Here is a 25,401-nt window from a genome sequence, read left to right as displayed (position 1 = left end):
GTTCTGAGCTGGAAATAGAAATTTGAGATATGTTTCCATGCTTATCCACCCCAAATTCCTTACAGAATCCACATGATTTGACGTCTGCTGATGACTCGAGGCTCATCTTGCACCTGGCTAAGTCAATGGTTGACATATACACAAATCCTGAGCCCTCTACTTTCCCAGCTATGTGATCTTAGACAAGTTACTTAACTTTTTCTGCCCTCAGCAACCTCATTTGCAAAAGGGAGATCATACTAGTACTGGCCTCCTAGGACTATTCATTCAAAAAAAATTTAACTAAGCATCTAAAATATGCAGCCACTTGTAGGAATATCTCCTACATAGAGATATTCCTTTCCCGCCCTTCTCCACAATTGGTTAACCACACATCCAGCCTGTCAAGACAGTCTTCTGGTATCTCTCCCACCCACATCTTCCTCCGCTCCCTACCAAGACCCTTTCCCTGGTTCATCCCCGATGATCCTGCCAGACACCATCCTGGGCTCCCAGACCCAAGTCTCTTTCCCGTCAATTTACTGCCAGATGACAGCAAATAGGGCCTTCCCTTCTAGACATCCCCCCATGGCTTCTCATTGCCTTCAGGAAATCCCCAAATAGCCAACAAAATCTTCCACGACCTAATTCATACAGGCCTTTCAATAAGATCGCCAAAACCAGATCACCAGGCCGTTTCTCATGGCCGCCTTCGTGCAAGCCATTCCACCGCACCACAAGTACCCCTCCCCGCAACCCTATCATTAGGTCTCAGCTCAGGCAGCTTCTCCACCTCCAGAAGAGCCTCCCTACCCGTGCTCCCTCACGTTCAGCGTTGCCACCATTAGCGAACACAAGCAGGTAAGTAACGGAGCCCTCGCTCACTCCTACTGACGGGGTCTTTCCCGCGAGCTGGGTGATGCCCCACGTGACGGGGCCGCTTCAGGCCTCTGCGCCCACCTCCTGCTCGAACTACGAACGTCTTACCTTCACGCTCTCCACGAAAAGCCTTCGGGCACCTGCCGCACGCCTCAACAGAAACCAACACCTGCGCACAGCACGGCCAAAAACACCCAATCACGGCCCTTTCCTTCCTCCTTCAGAGCTAGCGACCAGCATCCGGCTGTTTGTCTGACTGCTGATTGGCCGCCTGACATCCCGCCCCTAAACACGTGAGCGAAAAGAACTCTGGTCTTTGTAGTTCCCCGACGAAAAGTGGGAAGATTGCTAAGTGGAGCTCCATTTCCCGGGAGGCGCCCGCATCCCTGAGGTGGAAGACGGATACCCTTTGCAACAGGAGGTTCTTGATTGGCCATTTGGGAGACAAAAGTTTCCCAAATGCCAAGGAAACAGGCCCACTTACCTGGAACCCCTGGGATATTTTTTGGCCTGAAAATCTCAAAACGCCTTGCTGTGTCCGCAATTGTTCCAAAGGGTAAGACCAGACGTCGGGGGAGGGGGGGGGGCAAGTCTGTACCCATTGTCTGCCTGTCAGTCCCCAGATGGCACTAATAAGTCCTATTACACGTATTCAGCACCTACTGGATGCTTGCCTGGCAAAAGGAACCACTCCTGCAGACTCTGGAAACCCTGGCTTACTAGGACACAAACTGTTGTTTCCCAGAAACAGGCCAGCGGTGGGCCTTCACCCTTCCAGAGTCTCAGTTTACCCTGGAAAAGGCAAATGTGGGCCACAATCCTATTCAGGATCTCTGTCTAGGATTCCTTAGGCCCAGACCTCCTCAGCCCCATGTCTGTACCAATAGCTGTAACTTCCCTATGGACATACCTGACAAGACAAAGCTCTCCCAGCACCCCCTCCCCAAACACATTCCGCACCATGCCTCTGAGGGCTGGGTGAAGGGAGCCAGGGCCCTGCAAACGCTCAGGCGGGCATGTGAGAAAGCTCTTTACTGGGGGGTACAGCAAGGAGGAGCAATGCCATCTCCCCCTACCTGCCCCCACCCCTTCCTAGGGCCCTGGGGTGAAGGGGGTCTCCCAACCACTGGACCACCACTGTCTTTGGTACAATAAATAGAAAACAAGGGGAGAGAGGGGGCCAAGGGTCCAGTCCTTAGTGTGGGGGCACGCCTGAACCCCTCTCCTTGACCCCCTGCCCCAGGCCCCAGTCAGTGCAGGCCTCACCCACCCCAGCTGGGCAGCAGCAATTCCAGTCAAGGGGAGAGATGAGGATGGGAGCCCAGGGCCCCCAGATGGGGGGAGGGGTATGGCTTCAGGAGGGCCCCAGGGGAGGGGCAGGGTCATGAGCTGGCTGCCGTGCTCTGGGGTACACCACGAAGGCCCAAGCGAGGCCCCAGAGTGGCAGGGTCATCAGGGGGTGGGAGGGGTGGACGACCTCCTGTCATCCGAGTCCGGAGGGCTGAGGCAGCCGAGTGCTGGGGGGCAGGCGCTGGATGGAGTGGAGAGCAGTCAGGAGGGCTGCCCACCAGGCTCACATCCATCAGCTCCGGAGGTGGTGGTGAGGTTGGTGATGGAGGACGGCCAAGGCATCGGGGTTTGGGGGGTAACTGGGTGCCAGCCCCTGGCAGTGATGATGCAGAGGCAGGGGCTTGATGTGTCTTGTGGGGCACATCACCGCCTGCCCAGGGGCGCATCGGCTGGGAGAGTGGGACCTAAAGGAGCAAAGGAACAGTGGGTGATGGAGAACCAGGTTCCGGAGTCCTAGATACCCCACCACCCACCTCCAAAGGCCCTAAAGCCCCATACCTTGGGGCTGTTCATCTCACAGTCAGTGATGGAGGGCCCAGGGCCCCCACAATATCGGTTGCTGTAGCGGTAGGTCCGGTTGTCATTGGAGGAGCCACTGGAGCCTCCTGGAAATGCCAGGGGAGGAGAGAAGAGGCCTTACGTGAGGAGAGGTGGTGGCTAGATTTTGAGGTGGCTGAGTCTGATTCATGACCCAGGCCCAGGTTTGGGCTTTGGGTTCTGCATTCATGTGAAGAAATCAGGCCCAATTTTGAGATTAGGGGTCAGAGTTCAGTTTTGGGTGTTGGAGTCAGAACCAGTTAGAGGTCTGAGCACAAGTTCAGTTTCAGAGATCAGGTCAGGACCAGTTGGAGCCCTCCTGCCCTAACCTTTGGAGTTCAGGATCATGCAGTTTCAAAGCTCTAGGTGAAGGCCCAAGGACAAGGTCCCCAAGGTCAGGCCACACCAGAGCTTCCCCCACAACTGTCCTACCCTATTGGGCACTGGGCACCCACCAGAGCTGGAGATGGAGCTGGCGGTGCTGGAGGAGGGGCAGGTGTCGAGGGGGGCGGGCGAGGTGGAGGCACTGCTGCCTGCCGGGCCTGTGTTGGTGGCTTCATCTGCCGTGCGGCGAAAGAAGCCATGCTGCAGAGCCCCCAGTGGGCTGATGCGGGCGGCGGGCTCATACTCCAGCATGCGCAGCACCAGGTCCTGGAAGCGGAGGTAGTCGGCGGGGCTGTGGCCCGGCTCCCCCGCCCGCCGGCCCCCGGGCCCGCCCGTCTGCACGCCCAGCACCTCCTGCAGCCGCCGTGTCCCAGGGCCCTGGTAATCCTGGCAGGGAGGGGGTGGGAGGGGGGGCAAGAGAGTGGCCGTCAGTGGGCAGGAGGGGCAGGGAGACACACACGGGGAAACAGAGGCACCAGAGAGAAAGTGGAAAGAGAAGCTAAGAAGAGTTGTGGGGTGGGTAGGAGAGATAGGGTAGATTGGGGAGGAAGGAAAAGACAGACAAGGGGGAGAGGAAGGAAGGGAAAGACACGAGGGAGAGGAAGCAGGGAGAGAGGGAGCCCCAAGTGTGAGAGAGTGAGGGGCCACCAGGGTAGGAGGAGCGGCAAAGGGCAGGGGCCGCACCTTCCTGAGTTCCTTTGTCCTCCGTAGGGTCCAGCCACCCCCAGGCAGCCGTTCAAAGTATTTGCGAGCCTTGGGTGCCTGGTCTAGCATGGGAGCTGGTGGGATGCCCAACACCTCCACAATCCGATTCATTTGGTCCACCTGTGAGCATGTGGGCAGTCAGGGTCATCAGGCCAGCCCGGCCTGCACCCCCTCCAACACACCCCCTCCTCAGGAGCACACCTCATTGGAGCCACTAAAAAGGGGCTCTCCAGTGTGCATCTCCACCAGGATGCAGCCCAGGGACCACATGTCAATGGCCAGGTCATAGGGCGTGCCCAGGAGCACCTCGGGTGACCGGTAGAAGCGGCTCTGGATGTACTGGTAAATCTGAGGGAGGATAGAGGGCAATAGTCACCCCCACTGGCACCCCCAAAACTACAATAAGCCTTCTGCCTCAAACTGGGGATGTGGTTGCTACAAACCCTGATGTTATCAGCACCAACTTTACAGGAGCCACTACCTCCACTTTACTCATCAGCCTCAGAGTCTGCTGGCCTAGTCTGATCCTGATCTCCATCTGTAGGCCTGACTCTGGGCCCCTCTTAGTCAGAGTTTGGCAGTCTGCAAACCTAGCCCTTCCTACCATCCCAATCCGACCCTTTTCATGCCACCACCATCAATTCAAATGACTGCTTACAGGAAGTTGCATAGCTGAAGCACCTTCCCCACCTTCCATCCCAGCTTTAAGAAGACTGGGTAAACAATCTTTAGCTAAGTGCCAACTAGGCTCAAAGCCAACCCAATTTCCCCTACCCACATCTGGCAGCCTCAAAACTGGCCCCACCCCCAGCCTTCACTCTTCCCTTTCTGACTGGGCAATATATATATATCCTGTGGCCCTCTTCTTCACCTAAGCACTATCCCTTAGGCATCAGCCACTTCACTACCCCATCCAGCCTACTTCGGCCCCTTAATCTCTGGCTACCAGTTGGCTCCGCCAGGTCCCAGCCACACCCATACCCACACCACTAGTCCCACCCGTAGGGTGGGGCCAGGCCCTACCCGCTGGCCAAGCTGGCAGGAACTGCCAAAGTCCACGATCTTGATGGCACTGCGCTTGGGGTTGCAGAGCAGGATGTTCTCAGGCTTGAGGTCGCAGTGAATGATGCTAAGCTCGGGCGTGGCCAGGAAGAGAAGCGCCGTGCAGAGCTGCTGCGCCAACTTCCGTGTCAGGTTCAGCGAGACACCCCGGAAATGCGTGTTGCGCAGGAGGTCATACAGGTTGTAGGAAAGCAGCTCGAACACCAGGCACAGGTGGTTCCGGAACATGAAGTGCCGCTTCAGGTGCACTGCCGGGAAGGGGACCAAATAAGGGGGTGGAAAAAAAACCCGAGGCTCAGAGAAGGCCAGTGGGGGCCTGGGGTACGCAGGAATCAAGGAGAGGGCCGGAAGCAGATATGTGTCTCTGCTTCTTGAGCACTGGCCAAAGTGTGGCGTGCCCACAGGTACCAGCTGCTAATCAGGTATTTTTATATGGTCTATAACTTGGATCATACCAAGAAAAAGACTGATTTTCTTAAGAAAAGTGAATTCTTCCCAAGTCTCTTGTCAAACTGTCAGATAAACCAAGAGAAAGTTTCCATTTGGTGCTGACAGGTCTGTACAGGCACAGAAGAGGAGGGAGACAGGCCAGGCACCACTATTTTCCTTCAGCTAAGGAGGCTCACCAACGGTGTCTTTAATAAGATTCTATACTGCCTCATTTAATTTTATAACATTGTTTTAATCTCAATTCTTTTTTTTTGTGTATGTGGCAGAGGTTACTCATTTTCCATTTACTGTGAGGATTTATATTTAAAGAAACATACTATTTAAATCCTCTTGCTTTTTCTAAGAGGAACCAGTATAAACACGAGGGAAAAGGCTGGCATAGATGTTCAAAGTAAAGGCTCTGGAGTCCACTGCCTGGTCAAATTACAGCTCTACTGAGTACACACTCTGTGACCTTATGCAATAATAGCACCTGAATGCCTTGCTTCTTCATCTCTAGGCTGTGGGCAATGATGCCCCTTCCGTGGCACTGTGGTGAGGCAGACAAGAGCTTATTTATGTAAAGTGCTTACAACAGAGCCTGACCCTTAGCACCTAATGAACTCTGACCAGCATTATCTTGTGAATAGGACAAAAATCATAAAAAGTGGCAGAAGAATCACTGAAGTCATGGGATTACAGACCAGACCCTGTCCTGAGGACACCAACCCCGTCCTATAGCAGGGGTGACCTGTCCCTAACAGTCTGTGCTGCCTCAGGCTCACCGATGTAGTACTTCATCTCCGTGTCATGCTGGTTCATCAACTCCAGCAGCCGCAGCTCAATCTGGGCCTGGTTCAGGAAGGCCTTTTTGTTCTTGATGATCTTGATGGCCACCAGTTCCTGGGTCTGATGATCATAGGCTTTCACCACCTGCAGGGGCAGGGTATGTCACAAAGTGAGGGGAAATGGGAGGTGAGGGAGGAAACAGAGCCAGGCACCACTGTTTTCCCTCCAGCTAAGGAGGTTCACCAATATCACTATCAATATTACTAACAGGAATTCAAATTTGAGTGCTCACCAATAGTCAGGCACTAGTATGAACACTGGACATGAAATAACACAACCTTATGTGGAGAGTCCTGTTAATTGCAGTTTTTTTTTTTTAAGAAACGAAACAGGCACAAGGAAAACCAAGTGACTGGGCTGGGTTGAATGGCCCAGCATAGAACTTGAAACCACTGAACCACTGACTGTGTGAATCAACATCAGTGGGTGCCCATATCCCCCAATCTCTGGATCTGGGTGGGTGGGGGCATCCCGCACCTGGCCAAAGGAGCCTTTGCCAATGAGGGAGTCAATCTCATAACGCTCCAGCCAGCGCTCGCCACTGCGCACTATGTAGTCATGGTTGTCATCGTCATAACCGTGGTTCAGGACCTTCTTCTCCTTCTTGGTGCTTGAGTCCTGAGGAGGAGCCTGCTGGGCCCGCCGCTTCTTCTTTGCATAGTAGACCTGCCCAGCCGGCCAGCCAGGAGATGAGGACTGGTGAGTGACCTGTGCCAGCAGCCAGGACCCCTCAGCACCCAGCTGGGTCCCCCACCCCCTGCCTACCTCATTGATGTGCTTGTAGGTCTTGATGAGGTCCACGGAGAGCTTGCGCAGTGGGGCCGTGGTTGCATCCCGGAAGGCCAGGGGAAGCCTCCTCGGCAAGAGCCGCACGTTAGGCAATACCTGCTGGACAGGGTGAGAGGTGGGCACTGAGGACAGACCTTTACCTCCAACCTCAAGGGGAGAACTAATGGGTGGCTGGCTCATCACTACTGCGTGCCTATTTATTTGGTCATTTTCTGACAACCCCACAAGCAGAAAAAGTCCCCAAGAGCAGAGGCTATGTCTTATTCTTGCTGTGTATCTTCAGTGCCTGGAGCAGGGCCTGGTATGTAGTGGATAATAATAATTATTATTTTTTAAATATATTTTTATTGACTTCAGAGAGGAAAGGAGAGGGAGAGAGAGATAGAAACACCAATGATGAGAGAGAATCATTGATTGGCTGCCTCCTGCATGCCCCCCCAACTGGGGATCAAGCCTGCAACCCCGGCATGCGCCCTTGACCAGAATTCAACTGGGGACCCTGCAGGCTGTAGGCTGACACTCTATCCACTGAGTCAAACCAGCTAGGGCTGTAGTGGATAATTATTAAAGATTGGCTGAGTGTTCCTTTCTGAACCTCAGTGGGAGAGATCATACAAAAAAAACTTAGGCTCTGCCCCTCCCAACCCTTCGCCTGAGACCATCCATCTGGGAATCCCATCTTAAGGGTTCCCATCTTGCTTCACCCTTATTCCTTAGTGCCTTTCCAATGCTCACCCCCCGCCCCACATCTGAGCACCTTTGTCCAGTTATTTCACTTCAAGAGTCCTGGATCTGGATCCAGCACCCTGGATCTCCCACTCCAAGCTCTACATTTCAGAACCTTAACTGTCTCTGTCCCTGGAGATCTATACCCTGTACCCTAGGCCCTGCAGACTCCAAGACCCTCCAGGCTCAACTTTCCTCCGCTTACACTCCCTCCAGATCTTTCCCTCTGGACTTCTTCTTAGTGAACAGTTATTGCTTACTATGTGCCACGCACTGTCCTCAGCACTTCATATGTATTTCATTAACTGGTTTAATCCTCACAACAACCCTGTGAGGAAGATATCATTATTGGCCCCATTTTACAGAATAGAATACTGAAGCATGGAGAACCTAGTAATTTTAACCTATTTTAACCCAGGCCCTCAAAACCCCGATTCTGCCAGCAACTTTTCTATTATATTCAACTTCCATGGGGGTCTTCATGCCCCTGAGAGACTGTCCTGGACAACCACACTATCTTTGGCCCCAAGATCCTTCTATTCCCAGCCTCCCTCTACCCCAGGCAGGTGAGGAGCCAGCTGACCACATACCTGTGTGTGTTCCTGGGGCCCTGGGAAGCCAGAGAAGGGACCATGGCCCGGTGGGACGGCCATGGTGGGCTCAGAGGGCCGCAGGGGAGCGAGGCCTGGAGCGGGAGCCCGGCCGGGGGGCGCCTTCTCGCATCCTGCACCTCGGCTGCCACCGCCGCTGAGACCTGAGAGCAGGCGGGAGGCAGGGGAACAACATGGAAGGGGATGTGTGGGAGAATGCCAGGCAGGAAAGGGGTGGACATCAGAAAGAAGGCAAGGCACAGAGGGTGGAGGAAAAGTGCAACAGAGCAACAGGTGGGAATGAAGAGGGGACAGACAGAAGTGGTGAGGGGGAGGGGAAAGAAGGCACAGCAGAGTCCCTCAACAAATGATTACCAAATAAATGAGGTGGGCAGCACAAACGGGCACATGTGAAAGAGAGTGATCGGGAGTCAGGCAGGAATATGGGCCAGGACAGAAAAGGACAGAAAGACACCAATAATTGGAGGAAGGAAGAAAACAGAAATCATAGACAGTATGGGGAGTAGGGTTCACTTTTCTTCCCATTTCCACTTCTAACCCTCCCCAGGCCACCCTCACACAAGATCGTGAACCCCTGCCCTCTCCCCTGAATATTGGGATCTCATCTTACCAAAGCAAGGTTCATCTGTTTCAAGATCTACCCTTCCCAGCAGATCCCCCAAACCACATTAGAGTCCTCTAGGCCCCACAAAACATAGCAAAGTCCTCTGTAAGCCTCTAAAACCACACCAGGGTCTGTGGGGACCTCCTGATCACAGTTATCTGAGAACTCCTATATGAGTCCTCCTATGGCATTCTGGTCCACCAGGGCACACCCTTCCCCAGGGACACCCCCCCCCCCCCCATATTATGCCAAGACCTCTTCCCTAGATCATTCTCCCACCTCAGGAGCCACCGCTCCAGCTAGTTTCTCCGTACCATATCCCACTCCCCAGTATTGTGCCAAGCACCCCTTCCAATCAAGACCCACTCCTCCTGATGGGGGCAAAGGGATGTGTCTCTTCTCACGACTAGTGATCGTCCTTCTCTTCCCTACACTGGAGTCTACCCACCTCCTCCCAATCCAGTATTCCCACCAGGCCCTTTCTCCAGTGACTCTTCTGTCCACTGGAGTCAATCCACAACTGTGCCCATTCCTAGAAGGCCCCATAGCCAAATCCCCCAAATATCACAGAATTCTTCCCTATCTGCCACCCCCAAATCCCTCATCAGTCCCTTTCTCCTATGCCAAGCCTTGCCACCCCACGACCCCTTCTCTCTTGGAGCTCCCTCCCCCCCCAACACCACCCCCCCCCCAAACTCTTTCCTGGGGCCCTCCCACACCAGGATCGTCTCTCCCAGCCACCACCCCCTACCCGGGTCAGGGCTGGTGCGGGGCCCACGGGAGGCTGGGGCGCGGTGGGGCCCCCAGTGGGGTGGGCGAGCAGCCAGCATGGCGGCGGTGGCGGCGGAGAGGAGACAGCCGCCTGTCCCGGGCCAGCGGGCTCCGGCAAGCCCTACGGCAGGGAGGGCAAGCGGGACAGGCGGCCGGTGGGTGACAACAGCAGCCGCCGCGGGGGGAGGGGGGAAGAGGAGGGGACAGAGACGAGGGTCAACCCGGGGCACACAGGGAAGGGAAAGGCAGGTGGACGGGGGAGGGGCGGGTTAACCCTCGACCCGCCGGCCCCGCCCCACGCAGCCACCGGTCCCCAGGGACACAGGCGTCTGGCCTCCCATTTTGGAGGGCCGCCAGGGCCAGCGGGCAGGCCTGAACTTGGCAGTCCACACCTGCCATGGCAACAACCGTACCATTGGTCGCTGGGCCCAAGAGCTCAACCAATCACAGCTCGGGGCGGTTGTTGCTAGGCGACAATGATGCAGCGGGCAGAGCCGAGCCCAAACAAAGGGCGGGAGCGGGACCCCAGAACCCCTTCCCAAGACAACTCTCTCGGGCTATGCCCTTCCAGGAACCCAACTATGAGTAGTTAGGCATGGCCTGCACCTGCCCGCCGCCCCACTCCTCTCCTCCCTGCGCCTCCTAAGTCTCCCGGCGACAGGGGGAGGGCGGAGCGCGAGCCGCGCCCCATCTGTAGCCACTTCGTTACCTGAGAACGCAGGCAAGGGGACTCAAACTGCTCGGGAAGCCCGAGCTCAGGCCTGCCCACTGGCTGAAGATATCCGGTGGACGCAGCGAAGCAGGGCCCCGATTACCCAGTAATGCAACCAGCAAAATGGCAACCACAACAAACCGGCCCCCCCTCCCCACAGGCTTCGGGCTCCGCCCCCACTCCCCCCATCCGCTCCCTCACGTGACTCACGGCAATACACTGCGCCTGCTCAGCGGAGCTTACCAGCACACATGCGCAGTGAGCTCCGCTCAAGCTCCAAAATCCAGGCTAGGGTGGCGCAAGAGGCAGCTAAGAAAGGAGCATGCGCTGTGTGATCGGCTGAGACTGTCCACCACCCACAACCACCACCACGCAAGTTATCTAAGGGCGCATTCCGCCCTGTTGTCAATGGAAGTCGCCAAGCAATCAGCAGCAGACCCAGACCGGAGGGACGGATTAGTCTTTTAATAGAAAAACACACGTGTAACAGTAGCAACACAATCTCTAGCAATCCAGATGAAGCGCCAGCCTTCAGTTCTTCACCTTGGGGGGCGGCCTGTGAGAGGAAGAGGAGAGGCATCAGAGCTTGTCACCACTTTAGGGGCACTCCTAACAAGTATTGAACCGTGTGGCTCTGGGGTGCAGGGGCCAGAGACATCTGTCCTGGTGGAATACTGGGCCCCCTGCTCACCTGTACACACCCACGACCACAGCGTGATCTCTTTCATATGGCTCTAGAGTCAACTGCTCCTGGGGCTTCATGTTTTCCTGTTGCATTTTTTTCACTTCAGAGGCAAATACTGCCTCGGCAGATGCTGTGGAGTCAATGCAGTTAGCCTACAGAGGAGAGAGGACTTGAAGTCTGCAGCAAGTCTTTGAGCTATTTACCCTTTTCTGTGCTCTTTAAATTAGAAGTACTTGTTTTTACTGGAAATGGTGACACTCAAGTTTTGGAAATTTTCAATTTGATCTGGATTTGGAACAGTTAGCTTTCAACAGTCCTATCATCTAAAAGCGAGTGTTTAAATTTTACACTCAGGGCTTTTCCACCCTTCTGCTTCCTCTTTAACAATAATAATGCAGCTGAGAATATGAAAATAAATGTACCAAAAGGCTAACAAAATGGTGAATCTGGTTGAAAGGCACATGGCAGAATTCTCTGTATTTCAAAGTAAAATGTTTTTTAAAGTGCAACTAGCATTTATCTAGTATTTATTCTATACCAGGCCGTTCTAAACACTTCACATATATTAATTCTTACATAGACACTAAAAAATTGGACTAATATTTCTATTTTACACATATAGTATTTTCATTTTACAAGCACACAGGTTAAGTAACTTGTTCAAAGTTACACAGCAAGCTGGAATTCAAGCTCAAATTGTCAGACTCAAGGATCATGCACTTGACCACTACGTCCTATTGCCTCTTTAAACCCAAAGATGCTAGTTTTGCAGACATTACTCATCATGTGATATTTGACTGGGGCCAGGCAATGGCTTGTAGGGAGCTGTGTGGGAATAAAGGCTGAGAATAGACTGACTGGATTAGGGGAGGATGAAGGCTCCCTTGTTTTGACTGGCTACTTGGCAGTTAATGATAGAGAAAATACTTAGATTCCTCCAAGACCCGCACCTTAATGGAAATCACAAAGTGTCCTCCATTACGTAGGAAGGTGTGGGCATTCAGGGCTACAATCCGGGTCTGGTCTGGCTGGGCCACATCGGCAAAGATCACATCCACCATTGCTAGGGAGAAGGAAGTGGCAGTTAAAAGCTGGGTCTGCTGATCTTCCCAGCTCCTCCAAGGGGGCCTGCAGACTCCTGGCAGTCTTCCCTGCTTCCAGTCTCACTTCCCCCAACTGATCCCCCTCCGTCCATGGTGCCCCCAAGATGGGTCCAAAACCCAGTCACATTATTCATTCACGCCTCTTGTAACCCATGGTTGCCACCTACTCTGTGGCCAACCCTGGACCTGGCATGGGGGACAGAGAGATGAGTCATACCCGGACCCTGCCCTTGAGACCCTCCAGGGTCGGGGGGGGAAGGAGGGGAGGAGGGGGGGGGCGACAGACACATCATCATAAAGGCAAGGCAAATAAAGGTGAGCACTTACAGGCAAGAGCATTTGCAGGATTGTCACATGAAAACAAGTTGCAGGACAAGGGGTATGGTACAGGTGCATGGAAAAAAACTCACAGAAACCAGCAGAATGCAAAATAATATTTTTAAGGCAGTATGATTTAAAAAACCCAAAAACTTAAAAATATGGGAAGATGCTGTAATGAAACTAACTTTTTAAAGTTGGAAAAAGCAGACATCAAATTGTTCAAATGTCACCTCAGTGGGTGATTTTATAAAGAACTCCATTTTTACATCTTGCTTCTGAGTATTTTTAAAAAAAATCAAAATAATTGATATTTACAATGGGCTCCTCTGGGCCAGGCCACACTCAGTTGTGCTTTCTGGGTTATGATCTCAAAAAACGAGGACCTCTGAAGGAGGCTTTTTTGGTTGTTGTTGTTCTTACTCCTCACCCAAGGGTATTTTTTCCATTGATTTTTTTTAGAGAGCGTGGGAGGGAGGAGGGAGGGGTGTGTGAGAGAGAAACATCGATTGGTTGCCTCCCACACCTGCCTGGGGATTGAAACTGCAACCCAAGTATGTGCCCTTGATTGGGAATTGAACCCATGACCTTTCAGTGTGTGCGCTGATGCTGTAACCACTGAGAAACACCAGCTAGAGCTGAAAGAGGCTTTTCTACATAAGCCAGGGGCAGTGTAAAACTACCATATTTTAGAGGGAGGAAGGAAGTATGGGGCGGCCTAGGGAGAGGGGCACGAGATAAGAGAGGAGGCTGGCATCTGAAGGTGCCAGAGACCTTGAAGCAGAACCACCATCTTCTCAACCTCACCTGGCTCCCCCCACCCTTTTTATTCCTGCAGACTCAAGAGGCCTGCTCATCCATTCCAATTCCATCCAAATTAGGGCCCTGGCCTCTTCCAGGAAACCTGGAGTGGCCTATCCTACCCCACCTGGGCCAACCCCTGATCCCTCACCAATGAGCATGCGGTATTTGTGCGGGTGCCGAGCATCTTCAATGACAGGAATAATGTTAGTCCTCTTCTTAGCCAAGTTAATGAGGTCACGGCCAGAGCGGTGGGAAAACTCAACTGCATAGACCAGACCATCCTAAAATAAATCAAATAACAACAATGATACTAGTTCTCATGTATGGAGCACCTACTTTGGGCCCATACACTGCATGTAGCATATCTTCAAATCTCCAAATCTAAACCCTACCACTTAACAACTATTATTATTATGTCCATTTTACCGATGAATAAACTCAGGTCCAGAGATATGAAGTCGCTGGCTGAGGTTTATTCACTCCCACTTTGCCTGATCTGAAAACCCAAGCCCCCAATACAGGCTTAAAACCAGGAAGCTAGCGCACAGAGATGAAGTCATAACAGCTAAGAATATCTGCAATAGACCAGGCATTGCTCTAAGCACTTTACAGGAATTAACTCATTTATCTTCACAATAACCCTATTTTCCAGAGGGGTAACTTGAGGCCCAAAGAGACTTGTGAAAGTCATGTCACTGTTAAATGCCTGCACCAGAGCCTGGATTTTATAGGCTCTTAATGTAGATGAGCTGGAGGTCATGAAATGACATGCACAGGTAGCCTCTAAACAGGGAGCTTGTACAGCCACACCAAAATGCAGGCCCAGAAAATGAGATTTGTTCTTTCAAGAGAAACTAGAAGATCAGATTTTGGGGGCATAAATTTTTTAAAAGGGCAACTAAATCAAGTAGTCTGGTATATCCACGGTAGTCTGGTGTATACTCAGTTCTGGGCCTGGCTAACAACAGTCACCCAATACCCATGCCCCTTTCCTCTGGGCCAAGAATTCAGAAATGAAGCTGAATGAGGCTTTGGAGAGCAGGTAGTTCAAGCTGCTTCTTTTACTCACAGGCACTCTAGTAGGGAAAGGCCTAGCTCCATGCCATGCAATGCAGGGAAGGAGCCAGGGCCTCTGACTCCAGGTTGGCAGAAGCAGCAGCCTTCCTCTCCCTCCTACCTTACCACCAGCCCTTACTCATTATCTAATCCCCATAACTTCATCCACTCACCGGGCCTACGATGTCAGAGACATGAGAGACGGTGGTGCCCGAGGCAGCCCCAAGGTAGAGCACTTTGGCCCCTGGCTTGATGTGGATTTGGTCCACTCCGCCCAGGATCGCTGCTGCCAGCTTGGAGCGGAAGGGGTTCCAGGCACGATACTCGATTTTGTCATCTCCCTCCTAGGCCAGGAGAGATGGGATGGAAGTCAGTGCCAGGCTCTCCTGCAAGCCCCCACTGCCCTTAACCCTAGGGCCCTCAAAGAAACTCAATCACTGTACAAGAAACAAATGTGGGCACATATCAGTGACCACAAGAGATGCAGTGTCTGCCTTATAATGGAAGCTACTAACTCATGGAAAAGGGGCAACACTAGACAATAAACACAGAGACAAGATCATACCAGATCTATGCATTCCTTCCACAAACATGTGCCGTGCCAGGACATGCTGTGTGCAGACTCTGTATTAGGCACTGGGGATACATAGTTACCGAGACAAGACCCATGCCCTGAAAGAGTAAGTATGTAATGAACTGACTGACACACACAGTTGACATAGAAGCCAGTGACGGGAACTAAGGAGAAAGGATCAAGCCAGAGAAGTAGATATGAAGTACAGGGAGCAGGGCGAGAGACAGGTGAAAATGAGAAAGGGTGGCCAGGGAAGAGCCAAGAAGCAGACCTGAAGAAGGTGAGGGGCATTCAAGTTATCTTGGGAGGGAGAGCTCATTCCAGGCGGCAGGAAATACAGCAGAAAAGCCCTGAGGCAGGAATGCGCCTGGCCATAAAGAAGATGACATGGGATAATAGGAAAGGGGAACCTGGCCTGTGTGGCTTGGTTGGTTGGGCTTCAGTCTCCTACACAGAAAGGTTGCCAGTTCAATTCCTGGTCAGGGCACATGCCCAGGTTTTGGGCTCAACACCCAGTAGGGGTGTGCAGAAGGCAGCCAATTGATGCTTTGCTCTCACATCAATGTTTCTCCCTCTCCCTTCTCTCTCTCTCTGAAAATCAATTTTAAAAAATCTTTGAAAAATAGGGCGCCCTAGCCAGTTTGGCTCAGTGGATAGAGTGTCGGCCTACAGACCAAAGGGTCCCGGGTTCGATTCCAGTCAAGGGTTTGATTCACGTACCTCAGTTGCAGGCTCCTCCCTGGCCTGGACCCTGGTCAGGGCTCGTGCAGGAGGCAACCAATCGATGTGTTTCTCTCACATCGATGTTTCTCTGTCTTTCCCTCTCTTTTCCACTCTCTCTAAAAATCAATAGAAAAATATCCTCGGGTGAGGATTAACCAAGAAAAGAAAAATAGGGCAAGAGATAGGTGGTGAGGGCTGTTTTTTTTACAGACAGGGTAGTGAAAGATGGCCTTTGAGAAAGACAAGATCACACCTGACCAGACACGCTGGTGTAAGAGGGAACCAGTCACACACAGAGCTGGGAGACGAGTGTTCCAGGCAGGGGAACAGCAAGGTCAGTGGGCTAGAAGACACTCAGTCAGGGGGACAGTGGAAGGAGGTGAGGCCAGGGAGTGGCAAGGGGAAACAGAAATGTGAAGGGTCTTCCTGAAGGCAATGGGAGTCATAGAAGGCATGTGGGGAGGGAAGTGCATGATCTGACTTATGTATTAAGACAATGCCCTCGCTGTCCCATGTAGGACACATGGTGGAGGCAGGGAGACCAGTACAACATCAGCTGGGGCCCTGGTGGATTTGAGAGGAGCCCAGGTCTCACCGAAATTGAGACTCTCTTTTCTCCATAAACTGATTCTCCAGGGACCAGATTCTTGGTGACTAGGGCATCTTCCTTTCCACGACAAATGAAGACACCTAAGTGAGGGGATCAGAACAGCGGTGAGGACTCTGGGCCCCGCCCCACCCCACCCCACCCTCAGCAGGTTCCTTGCCTTCTTCACTCACCCTCATGCCGATGAGGTTCCACCATCACATTTTTCCCTGACTGATTTCCTCTTTTTCCTCCCCTACCACGACCCCGGTTGCCACCAGACTGGAACCCGCCACCTACAAGGGAGAGACCCAGTGAGAGAGGGAGACCCCACATTTATTCCCACTCCACCCCCCAAGCTCAGGGAAAGCCTCCTCCATCATATCTCCCAATCTCACTCACCTCTTCCTCCTCCTCCTCCTCCTCCTCCTCCTCGTCCACGGCCTCTGAAGCCTCCACCACGACCTCGGCCCCCACCAAAGCCACCTCGGCCCCCACCAAAACCACCTCGGCCTCCACCTCGACCCCCACGGTCACCAAAGCCCCCTCGGCCACCAAAGCCACCCCCACGGGGGCTGAAACCTGTAATGGAAACAGAAACAGGAATCAGGGCAACGAAGCTGGAAATGTTACTCCTGCACCTCACAATTCTACTCAGGAGAGAAAATGGAGAAACGTGTACCAGGCAGCATGTACATGAATGTCCACAACAGCAGAAAAATCAGAACTAACTCAAATGTCCACAGGCACAACGGACAAAAAAAAGGAAAAAAAGGGAAATATTTACAATAAAAATGAAAAGGACCTATAGCTACCTGCCAAAGATAGATAAATCTTAGAATCAAAATGTTACATGACAAAGCAAGTCTAAGAAAACCACATTCAATATAATATAATATCCTAATAAAGAGGGAATATGCAAATTGATAGTCACGCCATCACAAAGATAGCGGCGCCCAGTCCCCTCAGCCCCTCCAGAGTCCCCAGTCCTTTCAGCCCCATGGGGGGTGGGGGTGGGGGGCAGAAGCATAGTGCGGCTGGACCCATCCTCAGGTGGGTCTGGCCGCTCCTTGTGCCTGCCACCAGAGTCCCACAGTCCTTTCGGGGGGGGGGGGGGGGAGCAGGCGCATGGTGTGGGCAGACCCGCCCTCAGCCCCCCAGCTGCCCAGGGCCAGCCCGAGGCACAGGCAAGCCTCGGATGTTGGCTGCCCAGCCGCCCAGGGCAGGTCCAAGGTGCAGGCAACTGCCGAGGCTCAGGTAACCAGGGCCAGCCGAGGCTTGTGCTGCTGGCAGTGGCAGCAGCAGAGGCGTGATGGGGGCGTTGCCTTCCCCTGATCACCAGGTCACTTCCCGCCCCTGAGGGCTCCCAGACTGTGAGGGGAGCAGGCCGGGCTGAGGGACCACCCCCCTCCAGTGCATGGATTTTCATGCACCGGGCCTCTAGTCCTTTCTATAAAGTTCAGCAACTGAAATGAAACAATGCTATGCTGTGGTGACATATGTGGTAACTGATGTCCCACCTCCATTCCACAAAAGTCAAGGGATGATAAATGCAAAACCCATGATACTGGGTAATGGAAGGGAGAAATTATGGGGTTAGGATAGGGGAGGGGTACAAAGGTAGATGTATCTTACTGTCAATATTCTGTTCTTGGTTGAATGGTAGATGCACAGAATTCATTCTATATTCAACTAGAGGCCCAGTGCACAAAATTCGTGCACTCGGGGGGGGGGTGGCGGGGACCCTCAGCCCAGCCTGTGGCCTCTCGCAGTCCAGGAACCCTCAGGGGATGCCATGGAGGCAGGAGAGGCTCCCACCACTGCCACTGCGCTCACCAGCCATGAGCCCGGCTTCTGGTGCACTGACCACCAGGGGGCAGCTCCTGTGTTAAGTGTCTGCCCACTGGTGGTCAGTGCGTGTCATAGCGGCCAGTTGTTTCACATATTAGCCTTTTATTATATAGGACTAGAGGCCCGTTGCACAAAGATTCGTGCAATAGGCCTTCTTTCCCCTGGCTGCCAGCACCAGTTTTCCTCTGGTACCCGGGACCCAGATCTTCACTCTGGCCACCGCCTTCCATCTTCACTCTGGACACAGTCTTTGCTACAGCTGGAGCCTTCAGTCTTTGCTCCTTGCTCTGGCCGGAGTCTTCAGTCTCTGGCCAGAGCTGCTCCTGTAGCTCCTTCCACCCCCCACCTTCCCCCTCATAGCTTGATCGCTGCTTCGCCTGCAGACCTCACCGACGGGCTCCTGGGTCCCAGGGGGCCGCCTTGCCTGTGGCCCGGCTTTCTGATCACGATCATGAGCGGCAGGCAAGGCGGCTCCTGGGTCCCGGGGGGGCCACCTTGCCTGCAGCCTGGCTTTACGATCACGATCATGATCACGATCACGGGCGGCAGGCAAGGCGGCTCCTGGGTCCCGGGGGGCCGCCTTGCCTGCAGCCTGGCTTTCTGGCAGCTCCTGGGGTCGCACACAGGGGCCTGGATGGTGGCTCTCGGTGTCCTGCCCTGCCTGCAGTATGCAAATTAGCCGCCATCTTTGTTGGCAGTTAATTTGCCTATTGCGCTGATCAGCCAATGGCGATGGTAGCGAAGGTACGGTTAATTACCGTGTTTGTCTATTATTAGATAGGATAGTAATTAGTCTGCAGAACACTGCGCACGCATGTGCATGTATGTGTGTGCATATGTGCATGTGTGTGCGTGTTAGTGTATGTATGCATGCATGTGCTCCCTGGGATGGTAAGGTCAAACATCTTCCTATGCCTACCCTTGTATCTGAAACAAAAGTGCAAACACCCAAACAGAGGGGAGCTCGGTGTGATGCCTTTCCTGCTAACTGATCTCCTGCTTCCAAGACTGCAGAAGTCTCTGCCAGCTCAGGGAAAAATAGAAGGAAAAAAGAAAAACAAATTGTGCTTTATGGATGGGCAACAGTTCATAAGCAGTTTAGGGCTTATCAACAAGATTGAAAGTTTAAGAAAAAAAAGATTCAGAGACTTAATTTTCATCATTCAGGATAGTGCAAATATTCTTCACTTCATTGAGCACAAAACAATGTTTGAAGCAGACAGACTTCTGGTGCTAACAGATTCAATATGTGACTTTTGACAATTTCAAGAGCTCTTTAGTAACAGTCATGGTCAGGGCACATGCCTGGGTTGATCCCCAGTAGGGGTATGCAGAAGGCAACTGATCAATGGCTCTCTCTCTCTTCACTGGTGTTTCTCTCTCTCCCCCTTCCATTCTGAAATCAATAAAAATATATTAAAGATAAATAAAAATCAATGGGAAAAAATCCTTTAATGAGGATTAAGAAAAAAATTAAAAATAAATAAATAATCTGACTTGATATAAACTCTTCAATAGCAAACTTGCTAACGTTTTTGTAAAGGTACATTATATTCACTTCCTATGAAAACTTCATGCATGTTAATGGCATTAAAGATGAATATGTACAACTTCTTAATAGCTACTCCTAATAAATTGGTAAAAACTAAGTTTCAAAACTCCTACACATAACCAAGATTTGTTAACCTTTTTTCTACCCTCCCTCAGACTACTGTCCATGTGGCAGCTAGTGATGCCCTTTTTAAAATAGGGCATCAAGCCCTAACCAGTTTGGCTCAGTGGATAGAGCATTGGCCTGGGGACTGAAAGGTCCCAGGTTCGATTCTGGTTAAGGGCATGTACCTTGGTTGCAGGCACATCCCCAGTAGGAGGTGTGCAGGAGGCAGCTGATGGGTTTCTCTCTCATCGATGTTTCTATCTATCTCTCTCCCTTCCTCTCTGTAAAAAAATCAATAAAATATATTTAAAAAAAATAAAAATAAATAAAATAAAATAGGGCATCAGATCTCATCAGTACCCTTCCTAAATCTCCTCAGTGATTTCCCATCACATTCAAATGAAATCAAAATTCCTTTCTCTGGCTCCGAATGTCCTAAAAGCAGTGGGTCTAACCTTTGGCTAATCCCCGGAACCTAGACATTCTAATTGTCTTGGGTGGAAGCCTGGGTAGGGAGCTTTTAAAAAAAAAAAAAAAATTCTTTATTGATTTCAGAGAGGAAGGGAGAGATAGAAACATCAAATGATGAGAATCATCGATTGGCTGCCTACTGCACGCCCCTACTGGGGATCGAGCCCACAACCCAGGCATGTGCCCTTGACCAGAATCGAACCCTGAACTCTATAGTCCACAGGCCGATGCTCTATCCACTCAGCCAAACTGGCTAGGCTGGCCTGGGTATGGGAGCTTTTTAAAGCTGTCCAGGTTATCTTAATATGCAGCCCAAATTGAGAACCAACATCACAGGGCTCTGACTTCTGCTGAGTTTTCTAACCTCACTCTCTTTATGCTGGGCACTATGTTCTTCCTCCCAAGAACAAACTCACTTTCCAGCTTTTCAACCTTTAACATCTGCTGTTTCCACTGCCTGGATCCTGAACATCTGCTTGGCTCACCCACTCTTTCACTGTACTCAGGTCCCTGATTAAATTTTCCTTTTCTGGCTTTTTTCTTTTCTTTTCTTTCTTAATATATTTTTATTGATTTCAGAGAGGACAGGAGAGGGAGGGAAAGATAGAAACATAATGATGAGAATCACTGATCGGCTGCCTCCTGCATGCCCCGCACTGGGGACTGAACCTGCAACCTGGGCATATGGCTTGCCTAGGAATCGAACCATGACCTCCTGGTCCATAGGTCGACGCTCAACCACTGAGCCATGTTGGCCCTTTACCCCACTTTCTTTTTTTTCCCTAACAATGACCATCCATGGCATTTTTTTTAATTGATTGATTTTAGAGGGGGGGGGGAGGGAATAAGGAAGAGAGCGGGAGGGGGGAGATGGAGAGAAAGAGAATTTGTTGTTCTACTTATTTATATATATTCCTTGGTTGATTCTTTTATGTGCCCTGACCGGGGATTGAAGCCACAACCTTGGTTTATCAGGATGACGCTCTAACCAGCTGAGCTACCCAGCCAGGGCCTCATCCATGGCATTTTTAACATTATTAATGCCTGCCTCCCCATTAGAACCAAGGCCAAAAGAACAGGGATATTTAATTGTTTTAGTCACCACTGCATCCCCAGCACCCTGCATAACATCTGGCACAAAGTATAGGCTCAAGAAATATTAGGTACACCATCTGCTGATGACTCTTAAGCCTCTGGGTTCTGCTTCATGGAGAAAGCAGCCACTCTGTTCATTTAAGAAGCAGGAGATCCGATGGTGATCAGAGCCCTGGTTCCTCTCCTCAAGTAGTTCATGTATCCCACACAGGGAGATGGCCACACCATTTGCAATCCTAGAGGGTAGAGAAGGTTCCTGGAAGTCTTGAAAACATCTCTAAAATAGAGATATGGAGATAATGCAGTGCCCTCTTCATAGACTTGCAAAGATTAAATGGCAATACACATAAAAAGCTTAGTATACTGCCTAGCACACAGTTTGAATATTATTCAAACTTAAGGCAATGAATCCTCCCTCCTACTTAGGGGAGAAACCATTAGGTGTAAGAGACTTCTCTACTCAGGCCTGACAGAACAGAGGCCTAGAAAGTAGGGGCATGGCATGGAGTACAACGGGCATGACAATAAACTTTTAGTCCCAGACACTCAAAACCTGTCTTGATCCATTTCAAATCCTGGGGCTCTTATAAAAAAAATGTACTGAAATTACCCACTCCTCACCAAAAGCTTCTCCTCCCACAGCCTTCCCCATCTCAAAAATGGCAACTCTACCCTTCCAGTCCCACAGGCCAAAACCCTTGGTTATCCCTGACTCCTCTCTCACACCCACATACAAGCTGTTGATTTTGTCTTTAAAATCTATTTCCAAATGGTAACAATTTGTCAGCCAGGTTGATTGCTACTGCCCTGGTCCAAGTCACATCATCTCCTTGTAGATTATGGGAACCAACTTCCTACTGATGTGCCTGTTTCCACTCTAGCTCCCTTAAACTCTTTTTACAGGGGGTCCTTTAAAAAAACAAGCGTCAATCAAGTCTGACTGACATCGGGTCCTTGCTCAGAATCTCCCCAAAGCTTCCTCTCTTATTCAGACTAAAATCCCCCTGAAGAGCTGACTTCTGACAACTTCATATCCAAGCACACTGAGGGGAAGAGTTGGGAGGAATGTGTAGCCTCCATTCCTGGGAGAACCAGATCACAGGATGCCTGTGGCAATGCCAGGGTCTCAGTGGAGATACACTAGCACCTCCCACCCCACTCCATCAGCAGATCCCCAAACACGGAAGAGGAAGAGAACTTGGAAGGGTCCATGGATCCACAAACCCCCCTCACCAGGTGACCCAACCTCTCCACAGGCTGAGAGGGGGCAAAAGTGTCGGTAGCAGAAAACAGACGCTTTTGGTCCCAAGTGGGGAGACTTCCCCAACTCCAGTGGAGCAAGTTGGAGGGATGGGCGCAGGCTGACTGAGGAAGAGCTGAGATACCAGGAATAAGGGTCCTAATTGTGTTCCCCTTGAGAAAAAATATAAACATAACAATTGGAGCCAACACTATTGTGTCTCAAGCACTGTGCTATTTTTATCAGCTTTACTGAGCTATAATTTTCACATAACATTGTGTAAGTTTAAAGTGTACAACCTTTGATCTGATACACTTATATGCTGCAAAATGATGACCGCCCAGTGCTATTTTTTAACAAGACCTTACTAAATTGTAACTGGGCGCCATTTTATTGATGAGAAAACTGAGGCACCAAGAGGGAAAACCACTTGCCCAAGGTCACACAATAAGTTAAAAAGCAGAGCCGGGATGGAAACTGAACTGGGGCCTTTCTGCTGTCAAAGCCAGGGCTCTCAGCATTCCCTCCTGAGGGTGGTGGGGTGGGATCATCATCATCTGGAGAAAAATCGGATAAAGAAAAGCACTCCCGCCCGGTGACTCCCTCCCTCCCCGACCCCGCTAGTCCTACCCCGGACTTGGAAGTTTGCGCGCCGCGTACTTGAGCAGCACCAGGCCCACGCTCTCCACTCCATCCTCAGGGACCCGCCCCCCTGGGAGGAAGCGGAGCGGGAAAGTGGGCCAGAGGGAGGCGGACAATCAAGCCGGGAGTCCCCACCGTCTCCGGCCCCTCCGAGAAGGTAGTGGGTTGGGGGCCAAGGGGACGGAGTAGCGGCGGCAACCGGGGGGCCTCCTAGACTCAGCTCTCGGAGACAACACCTCCGAACCACGAGATTCCCCAAACCGAAGCCCGCAGAGCTCCGACCCCAGACGCCTGGACCCAAACTCGGGTCACGAACACCGACTGCCGCCCCGCTCCAACACCCGAGAACCTGATCAAGACCCCAATGAGACGGGTGTCAGTTCAGGACGCCCAGCCCAGGACAGACTCTCGACACACGACCGTGACCTCCGAAGCCAGTCACACACTCCCACGCCTGGACCCTAGGCTCAGAATTAACCACAGCGCGGAACCAAGACCCTCTCCCACACGGCACGGAACCAGGACTCCCTCCCCGCCGCGGACCCGGGCCTCAGAACCCCTGCCTCCAGGCCAAGGCCCCGCACCCCATTCCCGCCGGCTCCAGTCCCTGACCTCCGACCCCCGCCCCGCCCCGTCCCGCACCTGGCTTCATGGCGAGAGCAGAGCGGCGCGGGTCCGGTTTCTGCGGCGTCCGGAACCTCACGAGTAGGGGCTTTCGCACGTGGAAAGGAGCGCACGCGCGCGGCGACGTACGACGTGTGACGCAATCACGTAACTCCGCCCCTTGGAGCTCCAGCCCAGCCCAGACCCTGCGCTCTGTGGGCGGGATGCCTGAGCTCAGGGCTTTGGGACCGCTGGGCGCTACTCTGTTCCAAGCTTCCTCCTTCACTGGTTTGAGCACTCCAGTAATCAGGGCTCATCCCTAAGCCTTCGCGTGGGCTGTGCCCTCTGCCCCTCTTCTCTAGTCCTAGGTAACTCCCTAAGGTCCCCTCTACCCCCAAAACCTTTCCCTGACCCATTTCCATCCTCAAGAACGTGGGCCGACTCTGGACTCCCATTAATACATTAGAAAAGCATTAACTTTGCGCCTGTCTGTACCAGACACTTTCCTAGGTGCTGGGAATACAGCGGTAAACAAGACACGCAAATCCCCACTCGATACTTGCATATTAGCCATATATATATTTGATTTTAGAGAGGCGCGGGGGTCGGGGGGGAGAGAAAGAGAAGAGAAACATCCATGTGTGAAACATCTAAGGCTGCCTCCTGCATGCCCCCTACTGGGGAACCAGCCCAAGACCTACACACGTGCTCCCACCAGAATGAACTACCACCTTTTGGTTCAGGGGAGGACGCTCAACCAACTGAACCGCACCAGCCAGGCCTGGAACTCATTTTCTAATGGGGAAAGAGACACCAAACATGTTGATTGTTATAAGGCAATACGGGTGCTTTGGAGAAAATAACAGCAGGGAGGAGGATAGGGACCGTTGAGGGAGGAGTGAAATTTCTCATGGGGTATCCAACAAGCAAAAAGCTAAAGGTGATGAGGAGTGAGGCAAGCTCTTGCCTGGGGGAAGAGAGTTCCAGGCAAAGAGGATTGCAGGTGCATAGACCCTGAGGCAGGAAAGGGAACAAGAGTTGGAGAAACAGCAGTGTGGTTGGGGAAGAGTGGGAGGAGATGAAGGTAGAAAGGTAACAAGATATTGTGTGCAGCCTCCTGGACCATGGTGAGAACTTCGGCTTTTACTCTGGGTGGGAGGGACCTATGGGAGGGTCCTGAACACAGCATAAGCATGATCTGACATGGGGGTCATTCTGGCGGCATGTAGGAAACAGAGTGTGGGAGTAGGGATAAGAATAGGAAGGCCTTGGAGGGGCCTTCTTCAATGGATCAGGTAGAAGACAAGGGTAGACAAGATCAGGGTGGGGGCAGAGAAATGGCTGAAGCTTGAGCAGATTCTGCATAAGTATTGAGAATTTTTTTATAATATTAATATTTATGCTTAAATTCTTTCCACAAATCCAAAGAGTGCTATTATGAGAAGTTACAAATAACCTCCAGGAGAATCCACTGGTCTTTCATTGTTGTTTCACTCATAACTAGAACAGGGCCTGGCGCAGAGTGAGTGGGTGTTCAGTGGTGTTTTGAGTTCTCTGGGAAGGCTGTTCCAGAGCACAGAATCATTCCTGAAAATTTATTAACATG

At 51.8% G+C, this 25,401-nt stretch overlaps 2 protein-coding genes across 10 annotated transcripts; both read right to left on the bottom strand.

Annotated features, from left to right (window-relative positions):
- Window positions 1-1,871: 1,871 nt before the first annotated feature.
- DYRK1B (dual specificity tyrosine phosphorylation regulated kinase 1B) lies at window positions 1,872-10,549 on the bottom strand. Of its 8 annotated transcripts, none has more exons than XM_036345291.1 (12): window positions 9,656-10,375; window positions 8,280-8,443; window positions 6,940-7,062; window positions 6,652-6,840; window positions 6,111-6,258; window positions 4,858-5,144; window positions 4,036-4,182; window positions 3,814-3,954; window positions 3,481-3,516; window positions 3,201-3,396; window positions 2,707-2,813; window positions 1,872-2,612 (listed from the first exon to the last, which is right to left on the bottom strand). In XM_036345291.1, exons 1-12 carry the CDS (start codon window positions 9,732-9,734, stop codon window positions 2,241-2,243), a joined length of 1,989 nt encoding a protein of 662 aa, XP_036201184.1. In that variant the 5' UTR covers window positions 9,735-10,375; the 3' UTR covers window positions 1,872-2,240. The 8 variants fall into 8 exon arrangements, with proteins under 8 accessions (XP_036201184.1, XP_036201186.1, XP_036201189.1 ...); XM_036345293.1 differs by having other exon boundaries at window positions 6,940-7,059; window positions 9,656-10,374; XM_036345296.1 differs by lacking the exon at window positions 9,656-10,375 and adding an exon at window positions 10,385-10,549 and having other exon boundaries at window positions 3,201-3,516.
- A 283-nt stretch (window positions 10,550-10,832) lies between these two features.
- FBL (fibrillarin) lies at window positions 10,833-23,958 on the bottom strand. 2 transcript variants are annotated; one of them, XR_004973651.1, is made up of 9 exons: window positions 23,835-23,958; window positions 16,639-16,818; window positions 16,431-16,532; window positions 16,246-16,340; window positions 14,527-14,697; window positions 13,446-13,578; window positions 12,023-12,135; window positions 11,079-11,202; window positions 10,833-10,943 (listed from the first exon to the last, which is right to left on the bottom strand). XR_004973651.1 is itself a non-coding variant. In XM_036346342.1 (9 exons), exons 1-9 carry the CDS (start codon window positions 23,842-23,844, stop codon window positions 10,919-10,921), a joined length of 975 nt encoding a protein of 324 aa, XP_036202235.1. In that variant the 5' UTR covers window positions 23,845-23,958; the 3' UTR covers window positions 10,833-10,918. The 2 variants fall into 2 exon arrangements, 1 of the variants encoding a protein (XP_036202235.1); XM_036346342.1 differs by having other exon boundaries at window positions 11,079-11,224.
- Window positions 23,959-25,401: the final 1,443 nt, after the last annotated feature.

The sequence above is a fragment of the Myotis myotis genome, unplaced genomic scaffold, assembly GCF_014108235.1.
Source record: "Myotis myotis isolate mMyoMyo1 unplaced genomic scaffold, mMyoMyo1.p scaffold_m19_p_19, whole genome shotgun sequence".
Taxonomy (NCBI): domain Eukaryota; kingdom Metazoa; phylum Chordata; class Mammalia; order Chiroptera; family Vespertilionidae; genus Myotis; species Myotis myotis.
The sequence above is the reverse complement of the archived record's forward strand: the minus strand, read 5'-3'. Positions and strand labels throughout refer to the sequence as shown.